At 35.8% G+C, this 16,711-nt stretch overlaps 1 protein-coding gene across 10 annotated transcripts in view; it reads left to right on the forward strand.

Annotated features, from left to right (window-relative positions):
• The window catches only part of DMD (dystrophin), a 962,852-nt gene that overhangs the window by 715,046 nt on the left and 231,095 nt on the right, over positions 1 to 16,711 (forward strand). For all 10 annotated transcript variants that reach the window (XR_005555060.1, XM_039329649.1, XM_039329655.1 and 7 more), the window contains 2 exons: positions 2,253 to 2,464; positions 9,834 to 9,988. Coding sequence is in view for 9 of the 10 variants with exons in the window: in XM_039329649.1 (XP_039185583.1) it covers positions 2,253 to 2,464; positions 9,834 to 9,988 (367 nt within the window). In the remaining variant the exon portion in view is untranslated. The remainder of the gene's footprint in view (positions 1 to 2,252; positions 2,465 to 9,833; positions 9,989 to 16,711) is intronic.

Consider the following 16,711-nt stretch of genomic DNA (forward strand, 5'->3'; position numbering starts at 1 on the left):
TTGCGACACACTGCAATGATTATAAATACATACCAGTTGTGAAGTGTCTTAATGACTATCAGGACCATGTGGCAGCGTAATGATCATAAATGTGAGGACTGGTTACAAAGCTATTTTTTTATACCATTGTAACTTTGAATAGTCATTAAATAATGCAGTCTGTAAACAAGGACTTACAGGACTTAAATAGATGTAATGTCATAATGCAGAAAACCTGTTGCTCTTACTAGTATACATGATTGGCATTGAAGTTTTAGTTTTTAATGTGTGAAAATCCTTTATAACCTTTTCATAATTTTAAGACTTTGATTTATTAAGTTTTATTAACATTTTCTTTAAGAAAGAGGTGGGTTGTTTGCATGTTTTCTATTTTAAAAAATGAATATATACTGCTCAAAAAAATAAAGGGAACACAAACGTATAGGATCCTATACGTTTGTTTTCCCTTTATTTTTTTGAGCAGTATATATTTCTGATGGTCATTAAAACACTAAGAACTTACTACTAAATTTGAAGAAAATTGCCTTTGTTTTAGAAGAAGTTGGCAATTGAAAAACTTATAAGATAAAATTACATTAATTAAATAATAACAGTATAGAAATGTGCTGACTACAGACTCTTTTCTATATTTTTAACAGCTGTAGGAAAACAAAGAAAACAACCAGTGCTTACAGGAAATCCTAAGTCCTCAGAGTTTTCCAAAATGAAGCCTTTATTTCCATTTGGTTGACATGGAAATCACCTAAAGGCTGAAGGCTGAAAAGTCATGTCACAACCTTAGTAATAGATTCTCATTCTATATCAGGGGTGTCAAACTGCCGGCCCATGGGTCCGATGCATCATATCAAAATCGCACCCATCCCTTTACCAGCAATGGAGAAAAAAATCATGATACATGACAACATGTCATGTGATGTTGCGAGTTTGACACCCCTGTTCTATATACTCTGTTATCTGATTTTTTGTTATTAATATACTTTTTTTTTACAAAATGCATGGCACCCTACAGTTTCTTTTTGCTGTATCTTATGATTAGATTTTGTTCTTAGGGTCTTAGAGGGATTTATTTCCAATGCTTACCAGATTTTAATTGTAGATGTCAGAGCTCCAGAGAGCTTCTGCATACAACCTATGTTTTGTATCATGAAACCACTTTATGTCTCTTTGACCTTCATTTGAGAGTGATTGGAATTAAGCTACAAATGTCTCACCACACAAATGTTGTCATATGATAGTAATATTGCTGTCTCATATTATCAATTTGCTCAATCTCTCTAATATGCATTTATGTTTTATTCAATTCCCAAGGTCAATTTTGCCTCTTTTCTATGAAGGACATTGTATTTCAAAGAAATGATGGAAAACTCTTACATATTTTTTTCTTCTTAATCCTCTTAAATATATCCATACTGTTCTTCCCTTTACATGCATGTATTTATTTTTTTAAATAAATTAGATTAAATTCATAAAACTGTTTTCATTTTTCAAACCATTTTATGCTCATTTTACAAAACCACAGCAAAGCATTTTTCTTTGCTTCTTAGAAAATAATTAATGCAACTATAACTGTGTTATATTTACATAAAGAATTATATTTTATAGTGTGCCAAATAATTCATAATTAAGTATAAAATTATGTCCAGGCTTTATCAAAAGGGATTATTTTCTCTACTTATTTTCTCTACTTCAAAGACTACTACTTTTGTTTCCATATTAAAATAGAATCATTAGTATGTATAAAATAAGTGACAAATACTTGTTTTATGTACACTTCTGGGTTAATGATTTAAAAATTCCAGTATTATAAAGACTTTTAAGTTTTCTACAATGAACTTTGTCAGCATTTTATTTATCAAATACAATATTTAATTAGTGGAACAGTTAGAATAGTTAAGATGAATTCTTTTCAGACTCTTCCTTTTTCTGAACCAACTGAAGATCATAGCTTGTTAAATTGAAATATGTCTAAATAATAAACTGGTTTCAAATTATTACACTGAATGTACAGCATATCCAAATCATGCTCCTGTTGTTTAATTCTTACTTAATGTTTTGTCATTATTACATAATGTCATTATGAAAAATTAATTCAACAAATGCAATTTAAAGTTCTAGATTGAGATGTTGTTAATTTGAAATTATTTAATTTTGAACATAATCAAGAACAGGATTTTTAATTTCTGTTTTAATTCACTGAAATAGGAATTTGACAATAAAGAGTCATATTTTATTTTTGCCTTTATTTCCCACAGTTGAAAAAATACAAAACCAATGGGATGAAGTACAAGGTCACATTCAGAACCGAAGACAACAGTTACATGAAATGTTGAAAGATTCAAGACAATGGTTGGAAGCAAAGCAAGAAGCCGAGCAAATATTAGAATGTGCCAAAACGAAGGTTGGAACATGGAAGGAGATTTCTTATACAGTGGAAGGACTAAAGAAACAGAATGCTGAGCTCAAGGTACTAGTGATAAATCAGAAAATAAGAATAGTATAAATTAAAAACAAAACTGCCTTCATATTTCCTCTGCTTATGACAACATACTTCCCCATAATGTACTATATTATCATTCAATATTTATTCAGTTTGCATTACAATGTATATGTATATTTTCTGATTAAGCAACAATGGCTATTAATGAAGAGACACAAAATACAGCCAAAGGCAAGCAGAGAACGTTCAGTAAAATGCTTAGTAAAATCAGATATATGCATTCCAGTAAAAGATTTTTAACTAGGTTGTGATATATCTTCATAATATCTAATTTGTAATTATTTGTAAATCTAATTTCAATGGGACAAAACAAATGGATGTTTATTCAAGTAACAACTATAGTTGTTCACTAATTCATAGAATATTTCATTGTGAGATGGCTAAGTTATTTAAGGAAAGAGGCATATATTCTTACAATAATATTAGGTAAAAAAAGAACAACAAAAAAAATGAAACCAAGGGTATATATTGCAAAACCAAATTCTAGAAAATGCAAAACTGGCAGATCTAGTCAGGACAAGAACACCAATGATCTAGAGTAGGTGTGTCCAATCTTGGCAACTTTAAGACTTGTGGACTTCAACTCTCAGAATTCCCCAACCAGCAAGCAGTCTTTGGCAGCAGTGAAACAGTGAATTTAGATATCTGTAAATTAATTCAGTTATTAAAAACAACCTCCTTCCAAAGAAAGTCAGTATAAATAATTGCTATGTCTATGGAATTTTATTTAAAGCAGTAAAGCTATTAGCATACTATAATACTTATACATAGCAGTGCATTAGTTCATTTTTATATTACTCAGTTGAGTAATGCTAGAATACAAAGAAATAACCCTAATCCTAACCCTTTTCTTGTTTTTTAAATTTATTTTAGTCTAAAACCATTGTTTTCAATTCATCTCAGATTTAAAAAGAACATTGTGAAGGTATATCAACAGAACTGCTTATATTTTTCTCCACTGAGAGATTGAGGAATAAAGATAAAATACATTATTGTAAACTTAGATAATAAAGCCCTACATAGTCCTTCCTATGGGAAGGAAAGGAAAGAAGGGGAAAACATACTTAAGAACTAAATGATGCCTGAAAGTAAAAGGGGAGTGCAGAAAAGGAAGAAAATGTGTCATTGGTTTAATTATAAAAATTCATTATATGAAGTCATGTAAAACAGAAAATAATGGGACTCTTAATTGGTTGGTTGATAAAACAGAAACTATCATTGTGGTCTCCATTTAGCTCAGGGACATTGGACTGTTGACTGAATATTGGAAGTCTTTCAAAGTTTTTCAAAAGATTATTTTCTCAGATAAAAAGAGCATAAGGCTGTTATTTCCTTTCTAAACATTGTAATATTGCTGTTTAGTAATGTCAATGAATTTAATAAATAAAGTATTGAAATGAATTTTGAGAAGCAGCACTTTTTAAATATCTTTGTAATGGATTCAGAAGGCCCATTAAATAATTTTATTGAGAAGGAATTACAAAGTTATTTAAATTTGGTAAAAGTATTAGTAAAAATTTACAAGCCATTACTTCATTCTATCAATAAAGCAATCATATGAACTGTTGATACCACTTTATAATGCTTTGGTAAGACCACACTTACAATATTGCATCCAATTTTGCTCACCACAATATAAAAAAGATGTTGAGACTCTAGAAAAAATGCAGAGAAAAGCAACAAAGGTGATTAGGGAATTGGAAGCTAAAACAGGTTGTTGGGTGTGAGTCCCTCCTATTGAAGTTGGGTTCACGGGCTCAGTTGGGCTTGCTGCTGATGTACCTACCTCCCAGCTGTGTTGCAACAGCCCTGCCTGTGTTGCTGGAGTCAGTAGCCGGGTTGGCGGTGGAGTTCCCCAGACTTATGGTACTGGGGGACTTTAACCTGCCATCACTCAGCGATCGCTCAGAGGCGGCGCAAGAGTTCATGGCTTCCATGGCAACCATGGACCTGATCCAGGTAATCCAGGATCCGACTCATAGGGGTGGTCACACATTCGACCTTTTGTTTCTCTCGGGGCAATGGAGACATGATCTGGAATTAAGGGGAATAGAGATCTCTCCCTTGTCATGGACAGATCATTTCCTATTGAGGCTGGACTTCAGAGCATCACTCCCCCATCGCAGGGAGAGGGAGCCGACTAGGTGGTTCCGCCACAGGCACCTAATGGACCCAGATCGGTTCCAGGAGGAGCTTGGGGAAATACCTGACTCCCTTGTCCATAACTCATCCAGGTCCCTGGTTGAGGCCTGGAATGAGGCGGCGTCCGGGGCCCTGGATCAAATTGCGCCTTTGCGACCTCTCTGTGGTGGTGGTCCCCGGAGGGCGCCTTGGTTTACTGAGGAGCTCCGAGAGATGAAGCACCACAAGAGACGTCTAGAGCGACGTTGGAGGGCCGGTAACTCTGAATCTGACCGATCACTATTAAGAGCCTATCTTAGGACTTATTTAGTGGCGATAAGGGCGGCAAAGCGTGTTCACTTTTCCGCACTTATTGCGTCCGCAGAATCTCGCCCGGACGCCTTGTTTAGGGTGACCTGCTCCCTTCTTAAAGTGGAGAAGGCGGAGGAACCCTTGCAGGGGAGAGCTGAGGAGTTTGTTCAGTTTCTTTCGGACAAAATTGCTCAGATTCAGAGAGACCTGGACTCCGACTGGGCAGTGCCAGCCGAGTTGCTGGGGGCTGGTCTTAGTCATGTTATCTGGAGCGAGTTTGAGCCTGTGACCCCTGAGGAAGTGGACAAGGCCGTGAGGGCAATGAATGCCGCCACCTGTTTATTGGACCCGTGCCCCTCCTGGCTGGTTTCTGCCAGTAGGGAGGTGACACGAGGCTGCCTCCAGGCGATAATCAATGCCTCCTTGATGGAGGGGTCTTTCCCGCAACCTTTAAAGGAAGGGGTGGTGAGGCCCCTCCTCAAGAAGCCTTCCCTGGACCCAGCTGTTTTGAAGAACTTTCGTCCTGTCTCCAATCTCCCCTTTGTGGGGAAGGTTGTAGAGAAGGTGGTGGCGTCCCAACTCTTGCGATCCTTGGATGAAACTAATTATCTGGACCCTTTTCAATCTGGTTTCAGGCCCGGCTACAGCACTGAGACTGCTTTGGTCGCACTGACTGATGACCTCTGGCGAGCCCGGGATAGGGGTCATTCCTCTATCCTGGTGCTTCTTGACCTCTCAGCGGCTTTCAATACCATCGACCATGGTATCCTTCTGCGTCATCTCGGAGAGGTAGGGGTGGGCGGCACCGTATTGTGGTGGTTCTCCTCCTACCTCTCTGACAGGTCGCAGTCGGTGTTGGCGGGCGGACAGAGATCGACCCCTAGGCGCCTCGATTATGGGGTGCCTCAGGGCTCGGTCCTGTCCCCCCTCCTTTTTAACATCTACATGAAACAGCTGGGTGAGATCATTCGGCGACACGGGGTGAGGTATCATCAGTACGCGGATGATACCCAATTGTATATCTCCACCCCGTGTCCTTTCAGTGAAGCAGTCGACGTGATGTGCCGGTGCCTGGAAGATGTGAGGGTCTGGATGGGGGTGAACAGGCTTAGACTCAACCCTGACAAAACCGACTGGCTCTGGGTCTTGCCTCCCAAAGGTCAACTGGATGGTCCATCATTAGTCCTGGGGGGGGGCAAATTTACCTCCCTCAGTGCAGGCACGCAACTTGGGTGTCCTCCTGGACTCACAGCTAAATTTGGAACAACATCTATCAGCTGTGACCAGGGGGACCTTTGCCCAGGTTCGCCTGGTGCACCAGTTGTGGCCTTATTTGGACCGGGAGGCTTTACTCACGGTCACTCATGCCCTTGTCACCTCAAGACTGGATTACTGTAACGTGCTCTACATGGGGCTACCCTTGAAGAGCGTTCGGAGGCTGCAGTTGGTTCAGAATGCAGCCGCAAGAGCGATTGTGGGTGCGCCTAGGTATGCCCACGTGTCACCTATCCTCCGAGAGCTGCACTGGCTTCCTGTGGGTCTCCGGATGCAATTCAAGGTGTTGGTTATCACCTTCAAAGCCCTTCATGGCATAGGGCCAGGTTACTTACAGGACCGCATACTGCCGCACAGTTCCCAGAGACTGGTGAGGTCCCACAGATTGGGCCTCCTTCAGGTCCCGTCGACCAGACAATGTCAGCTGGTGGGCCCACGGGGAAGGGCCTTTTCTGTGGTGGCTCCGACCTGGTGGAATCAACTTCCCCCCGAGGTTCAAACTACTCCCACCCTGCTGGCCTTTAAGAAAGCCATTAAAACTCTCCTGTTCCGGCAGGCCTGAGGCTGATGTCCCCGGGGGGGGCGGGATATGATCGGACACGCTGTATGAATGTATTTATTTTATTGTTTTATTGTCAGATTATTGTTTTAATTTTGCACGCCACCCTGAGTCCCTTGGGATTGGGCGGCATATAAATTTTAGAAATAAATAAATAAACACATGAGTGGTTGCAGAAATTGGGTATTAGTTTAATAAAAAGTAGGAATAGGGGTGACGTGATAACAGTGTTCCAATATTTGAAGTGATTCCACAAAGAAGTGAGGGTCAATCCATTCTCCAAACCTTCTGAAGGCAGTACAAGATACAATGGTTTGGAACTAATCAAGGAGAGAAGCAATCTAGAACTAAAGAGAAATTTCCTGACAATTAGAATAATTAATCAGTGGAACAAGTTGGCTCCAGAATTTGTGGATGTTCCAACACTGGAGATTTTTTAAGAACAAATTGGAAAACAATTTGTCTCAAATGGTATAGAGTTTCTTGCTTGAGCAGGGGGTTGGACTAGAAGACCTCCAAGGTCCCTTCCAACTCTGTTCTTCTATTATGCAATATTTATTGATTCTGTTCTTCAGTATTTTTAAAAAAAATCAAATGGGTGGTTTGACACAAGAAAAATGTAATAACTTCTACTATCCAGAACTGAGTACTATGAATGACTAAAATTCCAGTAATATGTATGAGTGCAAATCAGCACATATAACCCTTATGGACATAGTTAATAACAAGAGTGCTATAGGCAATGGTGATGAACCTATGGCATGGGTGGCAGAGGCGGCACTCAGAGCCCTCTCTGTGGGCATGCGTGCCATCGCCCTAGTCCTAGGCCTTCAGCTGGGTTTTATAAAACCTTTTCGCTTTAGGCCTCCACCGCTGTGTGCAAAAAAAAAAAGGTTCAATCAGTCAATTTCAACTTCTCACAGGAAAAAAAAATCTTGCAAAGTTGAAATTGATTGATTGAACTTTTTAATCCCACCCAGTCTGCTATTACCACCACAGCCACGCCCACCCAATGGGCCACACCCACCCAGCACTCGACGATGCATAAGTGGGTTTTGGGTTGCAATTTGGGCACTCAATCTTTAAAAGGTTCACCATCATTGCTATAGGCCATAGTATTGAATTTAATAAGTGAAGGTTATTCAGACAAAAACCTATAAAATCATATAATATTCATTTATGTATTTGATGCCCAAGGTCATGCACTAGTGTATACTATGGGCATCTATTTGTTATCAATACAAACAAGATTCAAACAGGGGGATTCTTAATATATATAGCAAAGAATTTTGCTGACTGAAATTTACAAATTATTTCTCAAATTCTGCAAACTGTCATGATAGGTAATCAGTACTTCTCCTACTCTTCCTCCACCTTCATTTTTTTCATTACTCAGCCAGTCCTATAGTCAAGTTTCAGGTCTCTATATTTTTAGAAACATAAATAAAACCCTGTTCTATTTATTTATAATGTGTGATTTAGAAACTGATTCATTAACACTTCCCCAAATAAAATAAATTGCTTGATCACCACAATTGGTGGTACATTATTCATTTGCTTTGTGTACATTTTCTAGTCATATATAAATTAATCATTTTTAATTATGGTCATAGACCAGCATTACACATAAAAACATTAAAACAACAGTAGTAATAAAAAATGCAAAACAGATAAATATATTATGGTTAGTGGTGGATTATCAGTGACTAGTTAGAGCAGCGGTTCTCAACCTGTGGGTCGGGACCCCATTTGGGGTCAAACGACAATTTCACGGGGGTCGCCAAACAATGCAGTCCACCATTTTTTCCCCCTTTTCCTTAGCTGTGCTACTCCCTTTTATTCTATTGGCTTTTGAAAGCCAATAGAATAGACTCTCTTGAATAGAATCTAATTCTATTGGCTTTCCAAAGCCAATAGGAATTGTCCAGGCTGTCTCTGCCCTGCTGAGCCTGCCAAAAGTCCCATTCTGCAGACGGTGCTGCACCAGTTGAGTAGTCCTCAACTTACGACCAGTTGAGTAGTCCTCGACTTATGACCGGTTGGGAGTCACGGTATTAAAAAGGTTGAGAACCACTGAGTTAGAGTCTGTCTAACTTTTCATACAGTATAATAAAATTTGGCCACATTCAGAGAACGTACCATAAATTATTGTCATCATCATGAATGTTATTAGTGAAAACTATTAACCTGCCAAGCTATCTTTTCCCCTTAAAAGACCCTGACATGATTTTGTGTGAATGAATCTCAGAACCTAGAAGGTTTGATGAAGTTATAGAAAAATAATTTACAGACAGGTTTGCAAACCTGTAGCACTAAAGAAGAAAAAAATATTTTATCGTTTCAGATAAATTGCTGAAGAATCAGAAAAAAGAAAGATAGCATTCTCAAATAGATGGTCTTGTGCAATCCTATCATATTGATCTTATTTGAGAGTGCTTCAAATATTTTGTGGAATCCCCCCCAAATAACCCAAACTTCAGAACTTTTAATTGAATGAGAAAAGTGACTTGCCTAAGAAATTTGCATAGCATATACAGCACTGGATTAACAAGCTGCAGTGTTTCATATATTTGTATCTGAGAAGATTGGAGAGAGTCCTCAACTTTAGCGACTGTTCCAAGTTGCAACAGCCTGATAAAAGTGACTTACAACAGATCCTTGCACTTATAAAAGTTGTAGCATCCCTGCAGACATGTGATAAAAATTTGGGTGCTTGGCAATGGCATGTATTTATAAAGGTTGCAGTATTCCAGACTCACATAATGACCACTTGTGACCTTCCCAGCGAGCTTCCAACAAGCCGAGTGAATGGAGGAAGCTAAATTAGCTTAATAACCATGTGATTTGTTTAAGGATCGTAGTGATTTACTGAACAACTACTCCAAAAGACTGTAAAATTGAACAGGTTTCAGTTCACAATTACCTGGCATAGCAATAGAAATGTTGGTTCTAACTGTGGTTGTAAATCAGGGTCTACCTACATATGTTTCTATTATGAGTGTTTAAATTGCTTTGTGTAACTTACTGAGGCCTTTCTGAAAAAGTGCTCATATTTTTCTTTCTTTCCAGCAATTTGCAAAAGAGCTACGGCAATGGCATATAAATGTAGATGTAGCAAATGATTTGGCTCTTAAACTTCTTCGGGATTACTCAACTGATGACACCAGAAAAGTACAAATAATGACCAATAATATTAACGATGCATGGGCCACCATTAATAATAGGTAGGACATGATGTTTACTATCACACTTATAAAATGGAATGAAAATCCTGTTTTCACTAGAAAATTCAAGAACATGCATCAAATAATAACAATGAAAGATTTAGAAGATGTGGGTATGATATCTAGTTGTTTTTTTTTATTTTTCTACCATGCATTTCATAAGATTAGTTGTGAAGAAAATGTTTCTTCTTTCAAATATCTTAATCAATGTATGATGTTTTAATTAAATTATTTCAAAGTCTTGTAATTGTTTGAGTTACAACTTATGATTCCTAATTTTGTTACATTACAATTCTATCAGCATTTGTTCTTCTCTTCCAAAATGTATATTTAGTACTTAAAGTCCCACTAAAAACTAGTACCATGATCAATTATTGAATATTGTAGATTTTCTAAGCAATGAGTGAGAGGCTTGCCTTAATGAAAACAGTTTTACAGAAGTTCAGAAACTCAAACAATATTTGTTTTTCCTTATATTGAACAATTATAAAAACTCTAATATCTCTTTTACCTCATCCCTCATTATTTAGTATAGATATCATTAATTCAAAAGCTATTTTAAAGTATTCCACTATACTATGAATCCTGTTATAAAATATATACAAATATATTTGAAATAAATAGTGTATGAAAGCAGTAAAAGTAAAATCATTGTTCTGAATTCTTTATTCGGTAAGATGCAAAATAATTAAATTGGTTTCTCTCTTTCTCTTCCTTTTTTTTAGAATTTAGCATGAGGTTTGTAGCTTACGCTCTAAGGCAAAATTAATGTGGTTTTAAATGGCTTTTAATTACAATTAATGAGTATGCTTAAGACTGTGATATAAAATATAATCAGAAGTCCTGCACAGATATGGAAATTATTTCAATTAACTTTCTTTTATGTATTTTAAAATTCTGAATAATTTCTCTCTTTTAAACAAACATTTTATATTGTATGTTTAAAAGCAAGCTTCAAATTTTAAGTAACTTGAATTAAAAAATATATTAGAATGTTTCCAAATATATTAACAACTTTTGCTGTCTCATTGAAGGACAAAAAAAATAATAACTTACATTTCTGCTAATAGTTATTTTTCTTGGATCCCTGCATGAAGTCCTTTCTCTTCTAAGTTTGATATCCTATGACCTGGATAGCATCCTAAAATTGTACGTTTAGTCAGATTGTTACTTCGAGATCAAAAATAATTTTGTCTGGAAGAAGAATCCGACAATTTATTTATTTATTCTGATTGATTTTAGAAATTTCTAAACCAGCTCTGCATTCAGCTCCAGAAATATAATCTCTGATGTCTTTTTATATTATTAACCACTATTGACAATAGGAATAGAGAGCAAGCAAGGGATACTTTCTTTTTCCTTGTCTCTGCTTTTCACTGATTTTAAATTCTTAGGCTCCCCTTCAGCTTTTTCCTAAAGGGAGAATATTTCCCTCTGCTTTTCCCTTTCTACCACCATGAGTCCAGAAAGTTCAAAGGCTGCAGGTTTTTTACATCAAATCAAGTTATTCATTATTTCAGTTTATACTGTTGCAACTTGAGCATCAATTTCTATATAATTTTAATGGGTTTGGTTATGTTCAAACCTGCTAAATATTGATCCCAGTAAATAAACTAGATACATGCTCGGCATTAAAAGACCATATAGAAAGACCTGCACATAGATTAGAGAACAAACGAAAGGATACGATATCAAGCGAGTAACAGAACTGAAATGGAAATGGGGTGGTCACATAACAAGAACTGATGGCAAGTGGACTATGGCACTCATAGAATGGATCCCACTTGATAAAAAATGTCTATGAAAGAGACCTAAAACAAGATGGATTGACAACATCAGCAAGTATTAAGGGCCCAACTGGAAAAAGAAAGCTCAGGACTGTATTGGTTGGAAATATGTGGAAGAAGCCTTCATCCTGCAGAGGATAGACAATGGCTAAAATTATGAAATAAACTAGCTAGGGTTATCCTAGGATTCCAGCTAGGGTTATCACAACATTTTCCTTTCAAGAAGAAATCTTGATAGAATTGAACAAGAGAAAAGATAAGACAAGATGATGAGACAAGATGATTTGATCTAAAAGAACCAATACATACCTAATTCCTTGATATGATCCAAATGAGGAAAATATTGCAAGGAAGTTATAGATATGTTAGTATCCATAAAACATAACCTCAAGATTAAGATTTTTTTCTTGTTTTAAAAATATCCTTACATTTCTATCTACAAGGCAAGACATATGGCTAGCTCTACTAGGAAATCTTAGAATCCCAACTAAAAATCCATGTGGAATAATTGTGCTCACTGTAGCATTAATTTTAGTTTATCTTATTATCGTATCTTATTTCAGCACTATCTTTTAGCCCAGTGGTTCTTAACCTTTTTGAACAAATCGCCCCCTTGAACCAATGAGGAAGTTGTCATCGCCCCCTCCCCCAACATAACCTCTCAATCACAACATAGGAAATAATTCTTCAATTTATGCAAACATTTTTTTTTTGTTTTCTTTAAAATTGTCATCAGGACATATGATGCAAATAATTTATTTCCAGTCTTTTTCCCATATCTCAACTGTGTGAAAAATTTTGGTGCCACCCATCACTTTATTCCCAAACTTCGTGATACATGTATTTCATTATTATCTTATTTATTCAAGACACTTAAATGTAATGACCGCTGAAAACAAAATTCAATTGCAAGAAAGTGAAATGCCCGAAAAGAAAAACAGTAACATTTAATGATTGAATTACAAGTGAAATTTAAGACGCAAAAAGAAATATAAAAAGGGCATAAGAACAAACCGCAATGCAGGAACTAAGAATTTCAAGACGAAAACTCTGAAACTAAATTAAGATTTGAGGAAAGTATATATAGTCACGCACACTGTAAAAAGGATTAAAAAGACACAAAGAAAATATAATATCAAACTGAAGTGTACGCTAAAAAAGTACAATACAAAGAGACACACAAAATGTTTTACAGATCACAACAAAAATTCGAAAACAAAACTGAAAACTCAAACTATGATGTCAACATTACAGCTGACATCACAGGAGACAGCCACTCAGCATGCGATGTTTCAAAAGAAGTGCTCCCCTTTCATCACTGCCCATTCTGGCCAATGGCGCACCACTGTATGGGTAGAGGCTGCTGCGAACGCGCATGAAGATAAGCGATGCGTATTCACATATGTACGGCATTCTGTACTGAAGCTAGCTGGAGGAACATTTGAAAACACAATTCAATCCACTAATAGCGAGCGATCTGATGTTTTTGTACGACAGATATACAGCGATTCACTGTACGAAAAAGTCTCAAAAGTGTCCCCAAAACTTCTCGCTCAATCGCCCCCATATTGCCCCCTTTTTGTTCCTTCGCCCCCGCGTCACCCCTTTTTGTTCCATTGCCCCCCTGAAAAACAAAATCACCCCCTGGGGGGCAATATCACCCAGGTTAAGAACCACTGTTTTAGCCAGCCCTCACTCTATTTCAGCTTTATTCTGACAGATTATTCTGAAGAAATCAGCAAGAATGCTGAAATTTGTAGATCTTCAGAGGGCATGTCACAGAGGGCTATACTGTACAGGTTCTGATTCTGATTATATTTGGCAAATCTATAAATTTAGAAGGTTAGGACATCCTGAATAGATGAAAAAAGATAAATGTATATTTTAATATTCACGTTAAGTATACATTTTGTTTCTTTATTCTCACAAAGTAAGAGCTGTAATCTTGGCATCCCATGCCATCATCCTAATACTCCCTTGTTGCAGAGAAATGGCATCAATAAGTACTGAGATATAAAGCTGTTAATATGAATGTTAAGTATCTGTTCTTGCCTCTACTGATTAAAGGACAAGTAATGTTGGACTTTTCCATTAAATTATAATTCTACTACCTCTTCCATATGGCAATATCATGCTTCATCAGCTATTTTAGTAATTATATAACTAATTTCTTTTTATAGCCTGAACTCTTAGATATCCATCCATCCTTGTTGCTGTAGATTGCAGTTATTCACTGTATCGTTTCCTGAAAATGAACTTTCACTTCATCAGTTCAGATAGTAACTGTGTTTCTCTCTAGATTGGGTTTTAACAAATTAGTTGAAATCATAAATGTTATATAATGTTGAATGATTTGATTGGTTTATGCTTATAGATTATCCCACATAGTTTGAAATGCTGTTAGTTTAACAAGTACATATCCTAATTTCACACACTTCAGCTCCATGTGAGTATTGAATTAACATGATTTGAAAGTCATTTGCTTACTATTGTGTCTTAAATATTTTTCTTATGCAAATTGAGAACTGAAATTCAGAGTAAGAGGGTTTTGAAGAACGTATAAGCATTCCCAAACATTGTAGAAACTGGAAGTCAATTCATATTTGAAACAGGAAGATATTTTTTCCAGAAAATTATTATGGAAAATGAAGAATTAATTTTATTTTGATATATTCCAAATATTGTACATTTAACCAAGAAGAACATATACACACTTAGTATATGACTGACCCAGAGCCACATCAATAGTACAGAACAATAATCTGATATATATACTAATTTCTAAGTTACATTTCTAGCAGAAAAGTAATTGCAACTAAACCTAATTAAACATTCAGCATACACACATACATTTTTAATTAACTACAATCTCAAGATTATAGGAAACTTAACATCCATTTTTAATGTGATTTTTAAGTGGTCAGAACACAACATTCAAGTTTGTTATTCCAAAGTTCATGTGAATAATTACTATGAATCATAAAATATCAAATATCCATTATACTGAAATCAGACATTCAATCTAGCAAAATATTAGGAATCTAAGAATATAATTTGAATGTTGGAGTGTTACAACCTTAAAAAATAATCCAAAATTTGATTCAGATCATCTATTGTATAGTCCATTGATTTGTATAAAGATATTGGAAACAATTACATATTTGTTTCATAAAATCTGTAGTTGAACCTTAAAGTTAAGCAAAGTAAATGTTTGAGGGTAGTAAATGTTTTAGACCCAGTTTTGTCTAGTGGTTAAAGCGGCAGGCTAGAAAGTGGGAAACCATGAGATCTAGTCTCACCTTAGCCATGAAAGCCAGTTGTTGTTGTGGAGAAAGTAAGAAGAGTAAGATGTGCTCGATATGTTCACTGCCTTGAGTTATTTGTAAAAATAATAAAGGTGGGATATAAATAATAAATGTACATGAACTAGTCTGATAGTAAACAGTTAGAAATACTTTATTGGATTTTAATTTCTTTGGCTTGAAAATTAGAGAGCTGTACTCCAAGTTTGTTTATGAATATTCTGAAAGTAACTAAAACAACCAAAAGCAATCCCAGCTCACATTAACATTTTAATTTTCCCAGTTTACATTACAATTTCAGTTCTAGTTTCTTATTTTTTTTAAAAAAAGATTCCAATACAAAATTAATTGTCTTTTTTTAAAAAAAGATTTCAAGACAGAGTATCTCTCGTAGATCTATAGTGACAAATAGCAATTAGCAAGAATTTGAGATATTGTGAGAAAGCGAAAAAGAAATAAAAATAATTAATCTATAGCACAATCCTGGCTGCAGAAAGACTGGGCAAAGTAAAATTAAAATACTGATAGTTTCCAAATTTCTATGCCTTACTTGTAATTCCTGCTTTAAACTGCCTTCTTGAAATTTGTGTGATTCTTGGTTCTCAATCATGTCCTTTGTCAGAGAGCTTGACAGCTGGTTTCTATTTTATACTTTATGAAGCTTGAAAGGCTATTTAAAATATGAGTAACTAATTTCATTGTGATCTGTTTCTCCTATATTATAACTTGAATTGTGTTACTCGGGCTGTTGTTTTAAGAAGACATATATGAATTTCTTTCTTGGATGTGGAATACTTTGCTTTATTCATATTAGCTACTTTTCAGCCTTTCCCTTTGCACTTGAGAAATTTGGAATGTGTGTGCTTTGGTGATTATCTTATGAAACAACAATGTGCCATTAGTTTCTTAATTATCAGTGAAGATTTTTATTCTTTGACTATATGAATAACCTATTCTATGTAGTGCTCTTGTCATTTAATACTGTGACATATAAATGTGTGCATTTTTTAAAATATCTAGGCAAATAGTCTTGAAAAAAGTAAATAAATGCAGAGATTTCCTGAGGCAATTTGCCATTATTCCCCTCTGTTGCTAGGTAACTATAAACTGCAAAATAACCATCATATACAAGAAAGAATAATAGGCATGCCTACAGCAACTCTCCAACAATGTAACAATATCAATCAGTCGAAAACTATGTCAGTCAATGTAGCGGTCACACATATGATTAATTCCCAGTGCATCACAATATACACAGACATAACATGAGAGTACCACCATTCAATCAAATTCAATAATGCTGTTGTTTTGACCTGATACTCTCACTGACATTTGGTATTAGGCTTTTATAAGGCAAGATATTCAATAGCAACTTGCTCTAGTTCATAAAAGGCAGGTTATTACTTCCTTTTTTTATACACTGAACATTATGTGTAGTTCTTTTTTTAATAATATTTTATTTTCCAATTTTACACTTGTATTTAAAAAACAACATGGTGGCTGGGTTAATCAATAGTTCAATAACATACAAAAGTCTTTAGTACAAATCTCAAGTTACAACATCAAATATTTCCTCTCTTTTTCCATTAATATCTACCATCTCATATTTAAGCTAATACAGTTCTTTTTATATC

The sequence above is a fragment of the Crotalus tigris genome, unplaced genomic scaffold, assembly GCF_016545835.1.
Source record: "Crotalus tigris isolate CLP2741 ecotype Arizona unplaced genomic scaffold, ASM1654583v1 scf7180000024401.5802323, whole genome shotgun sequence".
Classification (NCBI taxonomy): domain Eukaryota; kingdom Metazoa; phylum Chordata; class Lepidosauria; order Squamata; family Viperidae; genus Crotalus; species Crotalus tigris.